General features: G+C 36.9%; 1 protein-coding gene across 1 annotated transcript in view; it reads left to right on the forward strand.

Annotated features, from left to right (window-relative positions):
• Positions 1 to 22,068, forward strand: part of TEX11 (testis expressed 11) — a gene marked incomplete at its 5' end in the record, with an annotated part of 282,218 nt that overhangs the window by 129,249 nt on the left and 130,901 nt on the right. Inside the window, one exon of the mRNA XM_045072768.1 lies at positions 1,577 to 1,714. Within this exon, the coding sequence (XP_044928703.1) occupies positions 1,577 to 1,714 (138 nt within the window). The remainder of the gene's footprint in view (positions 1 to 1,576; positions 1,715 to 22,068) is intronic.

Raw genomic sequence — 22,068 nt, forward strand, 5'->3', positions numbered from 1 at the left:
TTTGTCTGGTTTATTTCACCTAGCATACTAATAATCCTCCAGCTTCATCCTTGTCGCAAATGGCAGGATGTCTCTCTTTTTATGGCTGAATAATATTCCATTGTGTACCTATACCATATTTTCTTTGTCCATTCATCAGTAAATGGATACTTAGGTTGTTTCCTTACCTTGGCTATTGTGGATATTGCTGCAGTGAACATGGGAGTAGAGATAATCTCTTTTAAATAAAGACATAGGATTGCTGGATCATATAGTAGTCTAATTTAGATTTCTTGAGAAACCTCCATACTGTTTTCTGTGGTAACCCTACTACCATTTTACATTCCCACCAACAGTGTACCGTGTTTCCCTTTTCTCCACATCTTCACTAGCATTTGTTATCCCTTGTCTTTTTGATGACACCAACTCTAATAGTTATGAGATGATATCTTGCTGTGGTTTTGATTTGCATTTTCCAGATGATTAGTAGTGTTGAGTACCTTTTCTTCTACCTGTTGACCATTTGTATGTCTTTTTAAAAAGATTATTTATTTGAGAGAGAGAGAGCATCGGCAGGGGGAGGGGCAGAGGGAGAGAAGATAGAGAGAATCCTCAAGCAGACTCCCAGCTGAGCATGGATCCCAGCCTGGGCCTTGATCTCACAACCCTGAGATCATGACCTTGAGCCAAAATCAAGAGTTGAATGCTTGGGGCACCTGGGTGGGTCTGTTGGTTATGCATCTGCCTTCTGCTCAGGTCATGATCCCAGGGTCCTGGGATCGAGCCCCATATTGGGGTCCCTGCTCAGTGGAGAGCCTGCTTCTCTCTCTCCTGCTCCCCCTGCTTGTGCTTGCTCTCTTTATGTTAAATAAATAAAGAAAATCTTAAAAGAAAATCAAATGCTTCACTGACAGAACCATCCAGGTGCCCCTGTATGTCTTCTTTGGAAAAATGTCTATTTGGGTCCTTTGCCCATTTTTTTTTTTTAAAGACTTTATTTATTTATTTGACAGAGAGAAATCACAAGTAGGTAGAGAGGCAGGCAGAGAGAGAGAGAGGAGGAAGCAGGCTCCCTGCTGAGCAGAGAGCCCGATGTGGGACTCGATCCCAGGACCCTGAGATCATGACCTGAGCCGAAGGCAGCGGCTTAACCACTGAGCCACCCAGGCGCCCTCCTTTGCCCATTTTAAATGTTCCTCCTCCTCCTCCTCCTTCTGCTTCTGCTTCTACATCTTTTCTTTCTTTCTTTCTTTCTTTCTTTCTTTTTTACTATTGAGTTGTAGGAGTTTTTTGTAGATTTTGGATATTAACCCTCTATTAGAATATGTGGTTTACAAATATTTTCTCCCATTCTGTAGGTTTTCTTTTAACTTTGTTGATGGTTTCTGTGAAATTTCTAATATGGGGAAAGAAGAGAGAATATTAGTTTCCAATTAGACAGATCATAAGATGAACTTAGAACTTAACTAGAGAGGGTGTTGTATTTTGGTTGCCTAAAAAAAATGCAATTTTTTGTTTTTTTCTAGAGGTGACTTAGAAAAATTAAGGTCAAAATAGAGATATCTCTGTAATTTTATTATTTCTTTTCAACTTTTAGGTACAAAATTATGCTGATGCGCTAAACTGGTACTATTATTCTCTGAGATTTTATACAGCTGATCAAACAGATCTGGACTTGGCCAAGCTGCGGAGGAACATGGCTTCCTGTTACCTGCATTTGAAACAACTTGATAAGGTCCTTTCATTTATCTTTTTTCGAAGGCAGGAAGTGTTATGTGTTGTGGTGGAGAGATAGATAGTTTGGTGTGTCTTCTTGGCTACGAGGTTAAGATGTCTGAGAGTTACTTCATATAAGCTCAAATTGGTATTTTTCTGATTTGTACATGGTAAACATGACCGATTGGGACTTCCCGGAAAGAGAGAATTGGAAAAACCATTAATTCCATTACTTACTGGCTTTTTTGGGTACCCTCTTCTGAAAAGTAATAGATCATTGGAACTTCTGAACAAAGTTGTCTGCTACTAACCATCTGCAATATTGTCCTTTGAAGCAGACTAAATTATAAGACACACTTAGATTGGTCAAACATTCAGTGTGGAAAACTCAGATAAGATGGTCATTCTTTTATGTACTGAGTTACCTGTTGCCTGTCCAACTGCTTTAGAAAATGTTTAGCAACATTTCAAAAACATTTCTGATTGTTTTTGATTCAAAAAGCATTTCTTTTTTTTTAAAGATTTTATTTATTTATTTATTTATTTATTTTTTAATTTTTTATTTTTTATAAACATATATTTTTATCCCCAGGGGTACAGGTCTGTGAATCACCAGGTTTACACACTTCACAGCACTCACCAAAGCACATACCCTCCCCAATGTCCATAATCCCACCCCCTTCTCCCAAACCCCCTCCCCCCGGCAACCCTCAGTTTGTTTTGTGAGATTAAGAGTCACTTATGGTTTGTCTCCCTCCCAATCCCATCTTGTTTCATTTATTCTTCTTCTACCCACTTAAGCCTCCATGTTGCATCACCACTTCCTCATATCAGGGCGATCATATGATAGTTGTCTTTCTCTGCTTGACTTATTTCGCTAAGCATTTGACAGACAGAGATCACAAGTAGGCAGAGAGGCAGGCTGAGAAAGGAGGAAGCAGGCTCCCTGCAGAGCAGAGAGCCCAATGCGGGGCTCGATCCCAGGACCCTGAGACCATGACCTGAGCCGAAGGCAGAGGCTTAACCCACTGAGCCACCCAGGCGCCCCTCATAAAACATTTCTGATTCAAAAAACATTTCTGATTGTTTTTCAGAACAAAATTCTAGGAGGTGAATGAGATAAAAACTCACTTAAGGATGAAGCCATTCATACATCCCAGAGCAATGGGGCATTTCTTGTTTTGGGTATCATGTAGTATGAACTTAAGTGGGGAATGGTATTGGCTTGTGGAAGGACAAGTGAGAAGGACAAGTATGGACCCAGATAAAATGTGAAGGCTTTTATTGGTTTTCAGGTTTTAATGACAAGTTTAAGGTAAAATATATAATTACTGGTTATCATTCCAGACATTTTCTTTTGAGTTTTTGTTTACTTTGAAGAGTTGTCTATTTGACTAAATACTTCAAATTTTCTTTCAATGGAAAATTTACCATTTAGTTTGTATAATAAAAATTTATAGTTCTAGAAGAGAAGCTAAAATGTTACTTAGATCATGATATTTCAGCACAGCCTAGCATTTAAGTGTTTCAGAAAGATAGGTGACACTACTGTTTAAAGACCTGAAAAAAAAGATTATTGCACAGGTTTCATTACTTAATTCATTATATTTCTGCATAGGATGCCATTAACTATTTCAGAAAGATAGTTGCTTACTGCTTACTTAAAGACATAAAGATGGTAATCAGAAAGTTACTGTAACTTTGATAATTTATGTTGGCTTGGTAGTTTGGAAAGGACCTGGACTTAGGGACAGACATGCCATTTGGATGAATACATTTTCAGGCCAAGGAAGGGTATCTGTTCTGCTGTCTGTTCAACTAATGGAGATAGAGTACAGCCCAAGACACTGCGATAGTCTCTGAGGTTACAGACATGAGCAAGACATAGTTGCCTTTGACTCAACCAAGAAGCTAGCCTCAGGGTATCCTAACAGGCAGATCTTTAAAGATTTTATTTATTTATTTGAGAGAGAGAGAGACAGTGCACACATGAGTGGGGAGTGGGTGAGGGACAAAGGGAGAGGGAGAAGCAGACTCCCCATTGAGCAGGAAGCCTAACTTGAGGCTTGATCCTAGGACCCTGAGATCATGACCTGAACCAAAGGTGGATGCTTAACCAGCTGAGCCACCCAGGCATCCCTAGAATATGAGGCTGTATTTAAGAGTGGTGGTCAGGGATAGGGGTTCAGGCTGGGGTGCAGTTACTAGAACTGAAGTGAGTAGATACAGTCTTTCAAGACTTGAAGCAGTGCTGTGTCTTTTTAAGTAGTCTCTATACCCAGTGTGGGGTTTGAACTCATGATGCTGAGATCAAGAGTCACATGCTCCACTGACTGGGCAAGCCAGGCACCCTGAAACACAGTGCTGCTGCTTCTTTTTTTTTTTATTAATTATTATTAACATATAATGTGTTATTTGCCCCAGGGGTACAAGTCTGTGAATCATCAGGCTTATACTTTTCATAGCACTCACCATATCACATACCCTCCCCAATGTCCATAACCCAACCACCCTCTCCCTACCCTCCCACCCCCCAGCAACCCTCAGTTTGTTTTATGAGACTGAGAGTCTCTTATGGTTTGTCTCCCTCCTGATCCCATCTTGTTTCATTTTTTCCTTCCCTACCCCCGAAATCCCCACCCTGCCTCTCAGATTCCTCGTATCAGAGAGATCATATGATAATTGTCTTTCTCCAATTGACTTATTTCACTCAGCATAATACCCTCTATTATTATGGCATATATGTATTTGCATCCACGTCATTGCATATGGCAGGATTTCATTTCTTTTGATGACTGCATAGTATTCCATTGTGTGTGTATGTGTGTGTGTGTGTGTGTGTGTGTGTACACATACATACATACCACATTTTCTTTATCCATTCATCCATTTATCCATCCATCTGTTGATGGACATCTAGGTTTATTCCATAGTTTGGTTATTGCGGACATTGCTGCTATAAATATTTGGTTGCATGTGCCCCCTCGGATCACTACATCTGTATCTTTAGGGTAAATACCCAGTAGTGTGATGGCTGGGTCTTAGGGTACCTCTATTTTCAACTTTTTGAGGAACCTCCAGGCTGTTTTCCAGAGTGGCTGCACCAGTTGCATTGCCACCAACAATGTAGGAGGGTCCCCCTTTTTCTGCATCCTCTCCAACATCTGTTGTTTCCTGACTTGTTAATTTTAGCCATTCTGAAACAGTGCTTCTTAAGTCTTCTCTAATTAATGTCAGGTTTGATCTTAGAGCCTAATATAATTTGGAGTTCAAAGCCTATAATTTGGAGTTCAAATGATATTAGTAGTGAGAAGGGGAAGAGGAGAGCGGGAAACCAGGCATGTCCTAAGAGTGTATATACAATGTATGATTCTATCATTTAAGGCCAGATTGGTGGTGAAGCCCAAAGTTATTCTCAGTAAGCTTGAGGTAACCTTTTTGATCACTGTTAGTGTATTTTTCTCTTTCATCCTTCCTATCTTGAACGTAGCAGACAATTACTTGGTATCCTCCATATGTAAGGAATGCTTTCCTATGCACTAAGGAGGGTGAAAAGAAATTATACAGTCCATTATATTTTACTGTTTTACTATTCCCACCTTCCCTTGTTAATTTTCATTGTCTGTTTTTTTTTCACTCCTTCCCTTGAGCTATTTGAATACTGTTCAGAATAAATTATGAAACCACATTTACTGGATCTGCTAAAATTGCATGGTTTTTCAGCTAGGTAGTCAATAAAACTGACTCTTATTAACTTTCTGTCATACTCTTCACAATGGTGATTCCAAAGTTTGTTGTCCATAAGCCATGATGCCTTACCCTTCCCTTTAGCAAAAAACTTTATCTTATAGTTTTCTGAATCTGTAGCCACTTATATAAACTCCACCAACTTCTCCTTTCTTTACCCTTCCTTTCTTCTTTTAATCTCTTAGAAGGAACTTTTTCGGGGGACCTTCTTTATAAATCTCAACTCTAACTCTTTAATATTTCTCTCTCAACTGTTTCTTTCCCCATCACTACAATTATTTTGACATCTGCTTAATTCAAAAACTCTCCTTCAGTCTTGTCATCTTACTCAAATTACAGTTCTCTCTTTGTCCTTCCTTTCACCAAACTTTTTAAGCTAAAATTATGGCTGATATTCTTTCAGTGTCCACTTATTAAAAAATATGTATTGACTATCTACTATACATTTAGTACTGTCCTAGGCATTGGAATATAGTAATGAACAAAATAGACAAAAACACCTAAACCCATGGGGTTTATCATTCTACTAGGAGAGACAGAAAATCAAAAGATGAATATTCTCTGCTATCATATGATCTCCCTGATATGAGGAAGTGGTGATGCAACATGGGGGCTTAAGTGGGTAGAAGAAGAATCAATGAAACAAGATGGAATTGGGAGGGAGACAAACCATAAGTGACTCTTAATCTCACAAAACAAACTGAGGGTTGCTAGGGGGAGGGGGGTTGGGAGAAGGGGGTGGGATTATGGACATTGGGGAGGGTATGTGCTTTGGTGAGTGCTGTGAAGTGTGTAAACCTGGTGATTCACAGACCTGTACCCCTGGGGATAAAAATATATGTTATAAAAAATAAAAAATTAAAAAAAAGATGAATATTATGGTATATTACATAGGTCAGCAAAATTTCTGTGAAGAATTACATAGTAAATATTTCAGGTTTTCTACACCATACAGTCTCTGTTTTAAGTATTCAAGTCTGCCATTGAACCATGAAAACAGCCATAGTCTAATAAAACTTTATTCTAGTTTATGTACCTGACTTAGCCCCCTATCAGATTGCGACCTTGAGACAGAAACCATATCTTATCTTTATTTTCCCTGACAGCTGGCATAGAGCTTAATGTTTAGTCATAGAGACTCAATAAACACCTGTCAGTTTCTTGTGATTAAAGGAATTGCATTTGTTCATGCTGTTTCTTTCCTTGCTACTGTGGATAATTGGAAACTAAAAATGATGAAGATCTATGTTTGATTATCAGAACTGAAGGAGATTACACTATTTTAGAAATCACTGCATTATTCTCTTCTGTAACTCAGTTCATTTCCTTTGGCAAGAAGGAAATACATTTTGTTTTATTCTGCTTTGAAATAAAATATTAAATCATAAGTCAGAAGTTGATTTGGGTGGGTTAAAGGAGTTGGAGAATGAATTCCTCTGAACTCTTAGTAGATTATGTTACAGATTCATTGGTTCATACATTTAGCAACATCCCTTTGAGATAACAATGCTAGATATAGGTAATTTCTTTAGTTTATTTTCAAAGTCATATAAATGTAAATTTTTCATTGCCATTATCCATTGAGAGTATCTCCAGTACTTTATATGAGACAATATTAAACTATGTAGTTTCATAGATATCATCTTTGCCTTTGGGGAGTTTATAGTACCTTAAGTCTGGTATCTTAATTTTATTACATTATTTTTGAGAATTTTTAAGTGGTTTGTGTAAGTCAGGCTTGTATAGACAGACTTAGTATAGGAGAAATGAGCTTGTGTTCTATGTATAGGAACAATTGATCACAACTTCATATAGTCGGATTTTGCTGTAAATAATAATAAAACCTTAATTTTCATTAAGAGATAATGGATTGTTTTGGTGATAGTCTGTGATAAAGTTAATGGTAATGCACAGCTGTGCACTCTTTAACTCAGAGATCTCATCCTCAGCTTACAACTGCAATTTAGCTACATGAAGTGTTGTTAGTACTACTATAGTAGTACTATAGTAGATTGATGAAATAAAGCATGATTTCGAAGCTCGCTGTGGTGATAAGACTTACAATGGTTACACGATAAGACTATTTATAGAATATTTATATGGCCTAAAGTGAAAACCACCGTGTCTCGTGTGTTGGTTTTATATTGGTTCTACTCACCATATGGAGTTCTAAAAATCATGTCTTTTCATTGTAGGACTGAAAATGACCTTGTGATCAGAAGTAAACTAGTAATGTTCACTAGGTGGCACTGTGGCCTTTGTTTCTATTATAACAGCTTGTCATTGATTTTGTGATGCTTTGGCAGGTGTAGCCATTACCACAATATTTTAGTCAACTAAAAACACCAAATTTTTCACATATTCTGCTGCTAAGCCATATTTCATCTATTCTGCTCTTGTGTACTTCTTTTGGGGGATCCAAGTATGGGACATTTTATTATTCCCTCTTTGTCTTCATCTTATTCGAATGGGCTCATCATTTCAGCCTATTGAGGTCTCTTCAGATCTGACTCTGCCTTCTAACATATTAGTTACTCTTTTAGCTTCAGGTCATATGTATACTCAATCAGTATTCACAAAGGTCCTCATCTACAGATTCCGATTCTAAATTCATATGATATATGCCACACAATTTGATACTCAATGATATACTTTAAATTTGCAGTTATGTTGTACATGTAAATCTTCTTTCCACAAAAATATTTTAAGCTTAACTGCAGAAATGATCACGTATTCTACTTATTCTATAATACCAGGTATAGATTAGGCATTCAGTAAATACTTGTTGACTTAAAACCTCAGTTACGGTATTTTTATGGTATAGCTATATGAAGAATGAGCCACAACTGACTTCATCTCATGTTTACTTAAGTGCTTTCTTTTACATCCATATATGGAATATTTCTAAAAGTGTGTGTAGTCACCCTGTATTCTGCCCTGCTTACAGCATACTTACAGTGTTGTGTAGGACTAGGGGGCAACACTTTTGAAGGAGGATATTAACAAACTCTTAATATGCCAAGGGGAAGGCACTCAGGATGGTGAGAGCCCTCAAACCATCTTATTTGAAGAATAAAGGAAATATGGATGCTAAACTTGGAAAGTGGAAGATTTAGGAGGAACATGATAGCTTCCTCCTAATATTTGAATGACTATCAAGGAGTAAAAGAATTAAATTTATTCCGTGCGTATTTCCATGTGTGAGACTTACAAGGAGTGAGATTTCAGGTCATCATAAGGAAACTCTAATGATTAGACCTTTCCAAAACTGAAATGGATTTTCTTTCCTTTTAAAAAAAATATATTTATTTATTTATTTATTTATTTGACAGAGATCTCAAGTAGGCAGAGGCAGGCAGAGAGAGAGGAGGAAGAAGGCTCCCTGTGGAGCAGAGAGCCTGGTGCAGGGCTTGATTCCAGGACCCTGGGATCACGACCTGAGCCGAAGACAGAGGCTTTAACCCACTGAGCCACCCAGGTGCCCCTGAAATGGATTTTCTTAAAATATAGTAAATTCCCTCTCCCTGAAGTGATTTAAGCAGAGTCTGACTACTTGGTGTGAATGTTATGAAGAACATTCAAGCATCAGAAGCATTTTTTTTGACTAAGAGAATTTTAAGATATCTTCTAACCATATTGTTCTAAGATATTATAATCTGGTAAAATCTATAGTAATCAGATTTTTTTGGCATTCATAAATTTATAGGTTATTGAATTATAGAACTAAAGGGACACTTATAAATCATAATTAATTTACTTTAAAAGCTCAAATTTATTAAAATATAATTGACACTAAAAAATCCTCATTTTAAATGTACAGTTAAGTAATTTTGGCAAATATATACCCCAGAATATCTACTACCTCAATCTAGATATAGAATATTTTAAATATCTTAGAAGATTCCCTTGTGTTTCCCCATGTACATTCTCAGCCCCAGGTAGTAACTAATGCAGTTTCTATCACTATCGATTACATTTATCTTTCCTGGGATTTCATATACATGTGCTTTTGGGTTTATTTTGTTTTATTTTGTGGTTTTTTTTTCTTTGATCTGACTTCTTTTAGTCATCATCATGTTTTAGAAAATCACTTGTGTTCTTGCATATATCAATATATATTCTTGCATATATATATATATGTTTCATATATATATATATATATATATATATGTTCTTGCATATATCAATATATATTCCTGAATAGTATTCCATTGTATGGATGGACAGCAATTTGTTTATTTATTCATCTGTTGATGGACATTTTGATTTTTCCAGTTTGAGATTATGAATAATGCTACTCTTGAGCATTCAAGGTAGAAGTCTTTGTATGGATATTTGTTTCGATTTCTCTGGGGAAATGTGCAAAGGTGGAATTGCTGGGTTATGTGGTAACGATATTTCTAAGTTTATAAGAAGTCACCAAACTGTTTCCCAAAGGAGTTGTACCATTGTATATTCCTGTCATCAATCAATGGTGACTGTGTCAGTTCATCCACATCCTTGCCAATACACAGTATATTCAATCCTTTTAATTTCAATAGTCTAGTAGGTGTGTTGTAGATTTATTTTAATAAAGTCAAATTTATTCTATTTTTCTTTTATGGCTTGTTTATGTGTCCTTAGAAATCTTTGCTTGCCCCAATATGGAAGAATTTATCTTCTACGCTTTTTTTCACTTTTGATATGTTGTACTGATAGCATTCCCAATGAGCTTGGTTGTACCTTTCTGTGCTTTTTTCTAGACATTTTATAGTTTTAGCTGTTTTTATTTATTTTATTTATTATTAAAGATTTTTAGTTATTTGAGAGAGAGAAAGTGGGCCAGCAAGAGAGAGCATGAGTGGAGGGAGGGGCAGAGGGAGAAGCAGACTCCCCACTGAGCAGGGAAGTCGATTTGGGCCTCTGTCCTAGGACCCCAGGATAGTGACCTGAGCTGAAAGCAGCCGTTTAACTGACTGAGCCACCCAGGCACTCCCAAGTTTTAGCTGTTTTTAGACTTATGATCCATTTTGAGATAATGCGTGTGTGTCTGTGTATTTGCGTGTACTTATGCATATGAGAGAGAGAGAGAAAGGTGAAGGTTCATTTTTCCCCATATAGATACCATGTTATTCTAGTACCAGTATTGAAAGACTGTCCTTACCCAGTTGAGTTGTCTTGGCACCTTTGTCAGATATCTAGTGATCATAAACACTGGGGTTTGCTTCTATACTCCATTCTGTTCTGTTGATTCTTTATATCTATCCTCATGCCTCACTGTCTTGATTGTTGTAGTATTATAGTAAGTCTTAAAATCAAGCTAGTTAGTCCTCAGCTTTGTTCTTTTTTTAGACTCTTTTGGCTGCTTTAAGTCCTTTGTGTATTTTCACATAAATTGTAAAATCAGCTTGTCAATTACTACAAAAATGGTGGGATTTTTATTGGGATTGTATTGAATCTTTAGGTCAATCTAAGAAACAGTTAACATCTTAACAGAATTATATTCAAATTCATTAACACAGTGTAGCATTCTATTTATGTCTTAATTTCCCTCAGTTTCCAGCATAAAAATCTGTACATATTTTAACTTTATCCCAGAGAATTCATGTTTTTGATTATAGTATAAATAGTCTTACTTGATTAATTTCAATTTCCAGTAGGTCATTGTTAGCATATAGAAATAAAATTGATTTTTAAAAATTATGGTAAAATATACTGTCTTGACCATTTAGTTTTAAAGATTTTATTTATTTATTTGAGAGAGAGGAAGTAAGAGAGAGAACACGAGCAGGGGCAGAGGCAGAGGGAAAGGAAGAGGGAGAATCAGACTGCCCTGCTAAGCAGGGAGCCTGAGTCAGGGCTGGATCCAAGGATCCTAGGATCATGACCTGAGCTGAAGGCAGTTGCTTAACTGACTGAGCCAACCAGACGCCCCTTAGGCATTTCGATGTACGTTCTGTGACATTAATACATACACAATATTCTGTATCCATCTCCAGAATTCTTTTCATCATGTAAAACTGACACTCTGTCCCTATTAAACAATAACTCCTTTCTCCCCTCAACACCTACCCCCTGGCAACCAGAATTCTATGTTCTGTTCCTATGGCTTTGACTGCTTTAGATACCTCATACAACACTTGTTCATTTCTGGCTAGCTTATACCACATAACGTAATGTCCTCAAGGTTCATCCATGTTGTAGCATATATCAGAATTCCCTAACTTTTTAAGATTAAGTAATATTCCACTGTATGTATGTTACCACTTTTTGTTTATCCACTCATCTGTGGACAGACCATTGGGTTGCTCCTACCTTTTAGCTTTTGTGAATAAAATTGCTATCCATTGGGTATACAAGTATCTGAGTACCTGTGTTCAGTGCCTTTGTGTATATACCTAGGAGCAGAATTGTGGGATTATATGGTAATTCTGTATTTAACATTTTGAGGAACAGCCACTGTTTTACATGATGGCTGTGTCATTTTACATTCCTACCAGAAAGCACAAGTGCCCCAGTTTCTCCACATCCCATGCAATAGTTTTTATTTTCTAGTTTTTTGATAATACCCATACTAATGTGTATGAAATTATTTCTTGTATTTTTTATTTGCATTTCCCTAATGAGCACTGATTTGAGCATCTTTTCATGCGCTTATTGGTCATTTGTATATCTTTGGAGACATTCCAAGTCTTTCTGCCCATTTTTTAGATTGGGTTATTTTTTAGTTGTTGAGTTGTAGGAGCCCTTTTATATTCTGGATATGGGGACGCCTGGGTGGATCAGTCCGTTAAGCATCTGCCTTTGGCTCAGGTCATGATCCCAGGGTCCTGGGATCAAGTCCTGCATCAGGTTCCTTGCTCAGCTGGGAGCCTGCTTCTCCCTCTGCCTGCTCTGCCTGCTGCTCCCCCCACTTGTGCTCTCTCTCTCTGACAAATAAACAAAATCTTTAAAAGAAAATATTCTGGATATGAACTTACTAACAGTATATGATTTGCAAATATTTTCTCCCATTTTGTGGATTGTCTTTTCCCTTTCTTGATAGTGTCCTTTGAAACACTAACATTTTGGGGGTGCCTGGGTGGCCCAGTGGGTTGGGGCCTCTGCCTTCGGCTCAGGTCATGATCTCAGGGTCCTGGGATTAAGCCCCTCATCCAAATCTCTGCTCAGCAGGGAGCTTGTTTCCATCTCACTCTCTGCTGTCCTCTCTGACTACTTTTGATCTGTCAAATAAATAAATAAAATCTTAAAAAAAAAGAAAAAACACTAACATTTTGTCATTTCTATGAAGTCCAAATATCTATTTTTTATTTTGGTGTCTGTGCTTTTGGTGTCATATCCAAGAAATCACCACCAAATTCACTGTCATGATTACCCTTAAGTTTTCTAAAACTTAAAATTGTAGCTTTTCTGTGTAGGTCTTTGATCCCAGTTTGAGTTACTTTTTATATAAGGGGTAAGGTAAGGATCTGACTTCATTATTTTACATGTGGATGTACTGTTTTCCTTACATCATTTGTTGAAAAGACTGTCTCCTTCCATTGAATGGTCTTGGCACCCTAGTCAAAAATCATTTGAACATATTTGTGAGGGGTTATTTCTGGGCTTTGTATTCTTTTTTTTTTTTAATTAATTATTTTTTTATTTTTTATAAACATATATTTTTATCCCCAGGGGTACAGGTCTGTGAATCACCAGGTTTACATACTTCACAGCACTCACCAAAGCACATACCCTCCCCAATGTCCATAATCCCACCCCCTTCTCCCAAACCCCCTCCCCCCAGCAACCCTCAGTTTGTTTTGTGAGATTAAGAGTCACTTATGGTTTGTCTCCCTCCCAATTCCATCTTGTTTCATTGATTCTTCTTCTACCCACTTAAGCCCCCATGTTGCATCACCACTGTATGTCTGTCCTTATGCAAGTATCACACTGTTTTTATTACTGTAGCTTTGTACTAAGTTTTGAAATTAGGAAGTGTGAGTCTTCCAAGTTTGTTCTTTTCTTCTACGGTATTTTTTGGCTACTCAGGGTCCCTTCAAATTACATATGAATTTTAGGCTTTTTCTGTTAATTTTGGTATAAAACAAAACAAATGGCATTGAGGTTTTCATAGGGATTGCTTTGATCTCTTTGGTTGTCTTCTTTTTTAAAGAATATTTTTCATTCTGGAAAATATATATGATTTTCCATTCTTCTTTAAAATTTTCCCTCCTTTTAACTTTTAAAAATGTTTCCTATGTTCTTTTCACATTATTGGCTGTATTTATTTACTTTCATATTTCTTTTTGTTAGTCTTAATTTCTGAAATGATTTTTTTCTCATTTTTTCTGAGATCTAATACCTCATTTCTGATTTTTTCTAATTTTGATTTATGCCATTCTTTTATATTTTGTATCATTTTCTTGATGTCTTTTATCTCATTTTGAAATGGTTGGTTATAGTTTTGACCTTTTTAAGTTGAAGTATAATTAAGATACAATGTTACATTATCTTCAGGTGTATAGCATATTGATTAAACATTTCTATAATTATTCAGTACTCACCATGATAAGTGTAGACATCATCTGTTGCCATACAACTTTATTACAATACTATTGACCATATTTCCTATGCTGTACTTTTCATCACCATGACTTATTTATTTTATAACTCGAAGTTTGTACCTCTTAATTGAATTTATCTATTTTGTGTATTCCCCCACCTACCTCCTTTGATAACCACCAGTTTCTTAGTATTTCAGAATCATTTTATTCTATAGATTTCACATATAAGTGAAATCATATAGTATTTGCCTTTCTCTGACTGACTTCACTTAGCACAATACCCTCTATGTCCATTCATGTTGTTACAAATGGCAAGATCACATTCTTTTTATGGCTGAGTAGTATTCCATTGTATATATGTATATATACCACTTTATCCATTTATCTCTCACTGGGCATTTTGGTTGCTTCCATACCTTGGCTATTGTAAATAATGCTGTGGTAAACATAAGGGTGCTTATAACTTTTCACAAATTCGTGTTTTTGTTTTATTTAGGTAAATACCCAGCAGTGGAACTACGTGATCATATGGTATTACTATTTTTTTTTTAAAGATTTTATTTATTTACTTGAGAGAGAGACAGTGAGAGAGAGCATTAACGAGGAGAAGGTCAGAGAGAGAAGCAGACTCCCCATGGAGCTGGGAGCCCGATGCGGGACTCGATCCTGGGACTCCAGGATCATGACCTGAGCTGAAGGCAGTCGTCCAACCAACTGAGCCACCCAGGCGCCCCGGTATTACTATTTTTAATTTGATGAAACTCTATACTATTTTCCGCAGTGGCAGTACCAGTTAACATTTCCACCAACAGTGCATGAGGGTTTCCTTTTCGCCACATCCTTGCCAAAACTTGTTATTTCTTGTCTTTTTAATAGTAGCCATTATAACAGATGTGAGGTAATATCTCATAGTGGTTTTGATTTTCACTTACCTGACAATTAGTGATGTTGAGTTATCTTTTCACGTGTCTGTTGGCCAATTGCGTGTGTTCTTTGGAAAATATCTATTCAGGTTTTCTTCCCATATTTAAAAATTGAATTGTTTGGGGGTACCTGGGTGGCTTAGTCGGCTAAACCTCTGCCTTCAGGTTCAGGTTATGATCCTGGGGTCCTGGGGTTGAGCCCCACATCGGGCTCCCTGCTCAGCGGAAACCCTGCCTCTCCCTCTCCCTCTGCTCCCCCGGCTTGTGCTCAGTCTAAATAAAATCTTTAAAAATACATGAAAAATAAAAATTGAATTATATGTTTCTTTGGTGTTGAGTTGTTTAAGTTCTTTATATATTTTATACAACCCTATATCACTGGCAGGTATATTCATATTCAGTAGGTTGCCTTTTTGTTTTGTTGATGGTTTTCCTTTGCTGTGCAGAAGCCTTTTATTTTGGTGTAGTCCCAATAGTTTATTTTTGCTTTTGTTTCCCTTGCTTGACCAGACACATCCATAAATATCATTGCTGAGGCTGATGTCTAAGAGATTACTGCTTATGTTTACTTTTAGGAGTTTAATGATTTCAGGTCTCATATTTCGGTCTTCAGTCCATTTTTTTTCTTATTTTTTGAATATAGTGTAAGAAAATGGTTCAGTTTCATTCTTTTTATTTTTTTTTAAGATTTTATTTATTTATTTGACAGACAGATCACAAGTAGGCAGAGAGGGAGGCAGAGAGAGAGGAGGAAGCAGGCTCCCTGCCAAACAGAGAGCCCAGTGCAGGGCTCGATCCCAAGACCCTGAGATCATGGCCTGAGAGGAAGGCAGAGGCTTTAACCCACTGAGCCACCCAGGTGCCCCTCATTCTTTTTATTTTTATTTTTTTAATTTAATTTAATTTAAATTTTTTTAAGATTTTTATTTATTTGACAGACAGAGATCACAAGTAGGCAGAGAGGCAGGCAGAGAGAGAGGAGGAAGCAGGCTCCCCGCTGAGCAGAGAGCCCGATGCGGGACTCGATCCCAGGACCCCGAGATCATGACCCGAGCTGAAGGCAGCGGCTTAACCCACTGAGCCACCCAGTTGCCCCCCCTCATTCTTTTTATATAGCTATTCAGTTTCACAGCATCATTTATTGAAGAGACTGTTTTTCCCCATTGTATATTCTTGCCTCTTTTGTCATAGATTAATTGAATATACAGGTATGGATTTCTTTCTGGGTGTTATATTCTTATATTGATCTACTTCTGTATTTGTGCCAGTACCATACTGTTTTGATTACTATAGTTTTGTGGTATCTCTTCAAATCTAGGATTATGATACCTCTATCTTTGATCTTCATTCTTAAGATTGCTTTGGTCATGTGGGATCTTTTATGATTCCGTACAAAATTCCATATAAGATAATTGGTTCTAGTCCTATGAAAAATGCTACTATTATTTTATTGATGGTTGACATTGAATTTTAGATTACTTTGGGTAGTATGCACATTTTAATGACATTAATTTTTCCAATCCATGAGAGTGGTATATATTTCCATTTGTCATCTTTGATTTCTTTCATCAATGTCATAGATTTTAGACCATAGATCTCTCACCTCCTTCTTAAATTTATTCCTAGGTATTCTCTTCTTTTGGTGTAATTATAAATGAGATTGTTCTCTTTTTTCAAGTTTTTATTTAAATTCCAGTTAGTTAACATACAGTGTAACATTAGTTTCACATGTACAATATAGTGATTCAGCACTTCCTACTACACCCAGTGTTCATATCACAAGTGCACTCCTTAATTGCCATCACCTGTGTAACCCATCCTCCCACCCATCTCCCCTCTAATAATCCTCAGTTTGCTGTCTAAAGTTAAGAGTTGTTTCTTGGTTTGCCTATCCCTCTCTTTATTTTCACTTTGCTCATTTGTTTTGTTTCTTTTTTTTCTAGAGAGTGAACACACGCACGTGCGTGTGCGCACACACACACACACACACACACACAATGGGAGGGGCAGAGGGAAAGGGAGAGAGAGAATCTTAAATTTTTTTATTTTTATTTTTTAATTTTTTATTTTTTATAAACATATATTTTTATCCCCAGGGGTACAGGTCTGTGATTCGCCAGGTTTACACACTTCACAGCACTCACCAAATCACATACCCTCCCCAATGTCCTTAACCCCACCCCCCTTCTCCCAACCCCCCTCCCCCAGCAACCCTCAGTTTGTTTTGTGAGATTAAGAGTCACTTTTGGTTTGTCTCCCTGCCAATCCCATCTTGTTTCATTGATTCTTCTCCTACCCACTTAAGCCCCTATGTTGCATCACCACTTCCTCATATCAGGGAGATCATATGATAGTTGTCTTTCTCTGCTTGACTTATTTCGCTAAGCATGATACGCTTTAGTTCCATCCATGTTGTCACAAATGGCAAGATTTCATTTCTTTTGATGGCTGCATAGTATTCCATTGTGTATATATACCACATCTTCTTGATCCATTCATCTGTTGATGGGCATCTAGGTTCTTTCCATAGTTTGGCTATTGTGGACATTGCTGCTATAAACATTCGGGTGCACGTGCCCCTTTGGATCACTACGTTTGTATCTTTAGGGTAAATACCCAATAGTGCAATTGCTGGGTCATAGGGCAGTTCTATTTTCAACATTTTGAGGAACCTCCATGCTGTTTTCCAGAGTGGTTGCACCAGCTTGCATTCCCGCCAACAATTACAGATGCTGGTGAGGATGTGGAGAAAGGGGAGAGAGAGAATCTTAAGAAGACCCTTAAGCAGGGCTCAATCTTATGACACAGGGGTCAATCTTATGACACTGACATCATGACCTGAGCAGAAACCTGAGAGTTGGTTGCTTAACTGACTGAACCATCCAGGTGCCCCCATCTGTATCTCTTCCTTAGAGAAATGACTGCTTATGACTTCTGCCCATTTTTTGCTTGGATGATGTGTTTTTCAGGTGTTGAATTTTATTCTGTTCTTCTGTACATATTTCAGATACTAACCCTTTATCGGATATGTCATATGCAAATATCTTCTCCCATTCCATAGGTTGCCTTTTAGTTTTGTTGATTGTTTCCTTCGCTCTGCAGAAGCTTTTAATTTTGATGAAGTCCCAGTAGTTTATTTTGCTTTTGTTTCCCATGCCTCCAGGGACATATCTAGAAAGAAGTTTCTATGGCCAGTGTCAAAGAGGTTACTGCCTGTGTTCTCCTCTAGGATTTTGATGGTTTCAGGTCTCAGATTAAGGTCTTTCATCCACCTTGAATTTATTTTTGTGTATGGTGTAAGAAAGTGCTACGGTTTGATTCTTCTACATGTCGTTGTCCAGTTTTCCCAGTACTGTTTGTTGAAGAGGCTGTCTTCTGTCCCATTGGATAGTCTTTCATGATTTATCAAAGAATAGTTGACCATATAGTTGTGGGTTCATTTCTGGATTTTCTATTCTGTTCCATTGATTTAAATGTCTTATTTTTGTGCCAGTGCAATACTGTCCTGATGACTACAGCTTTGTAATATAACCTGAAGTCCGGAATTCTGATGCCTCCAGCTTTGATCTTCTTTTTCCAGGTTGCTTTGGCAATTTGGGGGTCTCTGGTGGTTCCATACAAATTTTAGGATTGTTTGTTCTAGCTCTGGGAAAAATTCTGGTGGTGTTTTGATTTAGGGATGTATTAAGTATGTAGGTTGTTTTGCATAGTACAGACATTTGAACAGTATTTGTTCTTCCAATCTGTGAATATTCCCCATTTCTTTATGTCATCAATTTCTTTCATCAGGATTTTATATTTTTCAGACTACAGATCTTTTACATCTTTGGTTAAGTTTATTTCTAGGTATCTTACAGTTTTTGGTGCAATTATAAATGGGATCAATTCTGTAATTTCTCTTTTTTCTGTCTCAGTGTATAGAATGCAACTGATTTCTGTATGCTGATTTTGTATCCTGTGACTTTACTGAACTTTTGTATCAATTCTAGCAGCTTTTTAGTGGAGTCGTCCAGATTTTCTATATAGAGTATCATGTCATCTGCAAGTAGTGGAAGTTTGACTTCTTCCTTGATCATTTAGATGCCTTTTATTTCTTTTTGTTGTTGATTGCTGAGGCTAGGTCTTCCAGGACTATGTTAAATAACAGTGGTGAGAGCGGACCAACCCTGTCTTATTCCTAACCGTAGAAGAAAAGCTCTCAATTTTAACCTTTTGAGGATGATTTTCACTGTGGGTTTTCCATATAGCCTTTTTAATGTTGAGGTATGTTCCCCCTAACCTACTTTGTTGAGCGTTTTTATCATGAATGGATGTTGTATTTTGTCAAATGCTTTTTCTGTATCTATTGAGAGGATCATTTTTTTATTATTTCTTTTATTAATGTGATGTATCACATTGATTGATTTGTGAATACTGAACCCCTGTTGCAGCCCAGAATAAATCCCACTTGATCATGGTGAATTCATTCTTTCAGTGTACTATTGGATTCAGTTTTGTTAGTATTTTATTGAGAATTTCTACACCCATATTCATCAGGGATATTGGCATCAGTTTTTCTTTTTCAGTGGAGTCTTTATATGGTTTTGGTATTAGGGTAATACTGGCCTCATAGAATGAATTTAGCAGTTTTCTTTCCTTTTCTGTTTTTTGGAATAGTTTGAGAAGAATAAGTATTAACTCTTCTTTAAATGTTTAGTAAAGTTCGCCTGTGAAGCCATCTGGCCCTGGACTTTTTGTTTGTTGGGAGATTTTTGATTGTTGAACCAATTTCTTTACTAGTTACGAGTCTGCTCAAGTTTTCTATTTCTTCCTGTTTCAGTTTTGGTAATTTTATGTTTCTTGAAATTTATCCATTTATTCTAGATTGTCCCAATTTGCTGGCATTTTCATATATTCCTTTGTATTTCTGTGGTTTTGGTTGTTATTTTTTCTCCCTCATTTCTAATTTTATTTTGGTTCTCTCTCTTTTTTTTGTTATGTCTGTCTAAAGGTTTATCAATTTTGTTTACCTGTTCAAAGAACCAGCTCTTGGTTTCAGTGATCTTTTGTATTTTTTTAAGACTCTATTTCATTTATTTCTGCTTCAACCTTCACTACACTACTACTGTAGCTTCCTTCTACTAGCTTTGAGCTTGTTTTTCTTTTTCTTTTTTTAAGCTCTGTTAAGTATGTTTATCTGAGATGTTTCTTGTTTCTTGAGGCCTGTATTGCTATAAACTTTATTTGAGAACCTATTTTGCTGCATTCCAGAGTTAGCACCCTTCTATTTTCATTTTTGTCTCTGTGTATTTTTTGATTTCCTATTTGATTTCTTGGTTGACCTATTTGTTGTTTGGTATCATGTCATTTAGCTTTTACATGTTTTTTTCTCTAGATTTCATCTTAATTGATACCTAGTTTCATATTGTTGTGGTTTGAAAAAATGCTTCATGTGATTCAATCCTCTTTAATTTATTAAGACTTTTTTATTGTGCTAACATGCACTCTATCCTGGAGAAAATTCCATGTGCACCTGGGAAGAATGTGTATTCTGCCAGCTTTGGATGGAATGTTCTGTATAAATTTGTTAGGACCTTCTGGTCTAATGGATCATTTAAAGCCATTGTTTTCTTACTGATTTTCTGTCTGGATGATCTATTGATTGATGTAAATGTTGTCTTAAAGTCCCCTACTCTTTTATAATACTGTCACTTTCTCCCTCTATATCTCTTAACATTTGCTTTATGTATTTAGGTGCTCCTTTATTTTTGCGTATATATTTACAATTGTTATAGTTCCATGTTGGATTGATCCCTTTATTATTATCTGGTGGCCTTCTTTGTCTCCCGCTACAGGCTTTGTTTTAAAGTCTATTTTATCTGATACAAGTATTACTACACCAGCTTTTATTTGCACTTTCATTTGTGTGGAGTATCTTTTTCCATCCCTTCACTTTCAGTCTTTGTTGAGTTTTTATAGGCAAATACAGATGGGTCTGTATTTTTTTTTAATCCATTCAGTCACCTTATGTCTTTTTTTTTTTTTAAGATTTTATTTATTTATTTGACAGATAGAAATCACAAGTAGGCAGAGAGGCAGACAGAAAGAGAGAGAAGCAGGCTCCCTGCTGAGCAGAGAGCCTGATGTGGGGCTCGATGCCAGGACCCTGAGATAATGACCCGAGCTGAAGGCAGAGGCTTAACCCACTGAGCCACCCAGGTGCCCCACCTTATGTCTTTTGATAGGAGCATTTAGTCTATTTCCATTTAAAGTAATTATTAAAAATATGTATATATTGCCATTTTATTTTTTTTCTGGCTGTTTTTATTGTTCCTTTCAGTTCTTTTTCTTTTGCTTTTTTTTTTTCCCTCTTTGCTTTAATGGACTTTTTTAATGTTATGCCTGGATTCCTTTTCTCTATTTTTTGTATCTGTTTTAGGGTTTTGATTTGTGGTTATTACTGGGTTCATATATAACATCTTATATGTATAGCAGTCTGTATCAAGTTGATGGTCACTTAACTTCAAACGCATGTTTAATTTTTAGTTATTTTATTAACATGTAATGTATTATTAGCCCCAGGGGTACAGGTCTATGAATCATCAGGCTTACACACTTCACAGCTTTCACCATATCACACACCCTCCCCAATGTCCATAACCCAACCACCCTCTCCATAACCCCTGTCCCCCCAGCAACCCTCAGTTTGTTTTGTGAGACTACGAGTCTCTTAACAGTTTGTCTCCCTCCTGATCCCATCTTGTATCATTTTTTTTCCTTTCCTACCCACAAGCCCCCGACTCTGCCTTTCAAATTCCTCACATCAGGGAGATCATATGATATTTGTCTTTCTCTGATTGACTTACTTCGCTCAGCATAATACCCTCTAGTTCCATCTACCTCATTGCAAATGGCAAGATTTCATTTCTTTTGATGGCTGCATAGTATTCCATTGTGTGTGTGTACCCCATCTTCTTTATCCATTCTTCTGTTGATGGACGTCTAGGTTCTTTGTATAGTTTGGCTATTGTGGACATTGCTGCTATAAGTGTTCAGGTGCATGTGCCCCTTCATATTGCTACATTTGTATCCTTAGGGTAAATACCCAGTAGTGTGATGGCTGGGTCATAGGGTAGCTCTAATTTCAACTTTTTGAGGAACCTCCATGCTGTTTTCCAGAGTGGCTGCACCAGCTTGCA

Source organism: Mustela putorius, unplaced genomic scaffold, assembly GCF_011764305.1.
Source record: "Mustela putorius furo isolate JIRA1106 unplaced genomic scaffold, ASM1176430v1.1 tig00004053_pilon_pilon_pilon, whole genome shotgun sequence".
Lineage (NCBI taxonomy): Eukaryota > Metazoa > Chordata > Mammalia > Carnivora > Mustelidae > Mustela > Mustela putorius.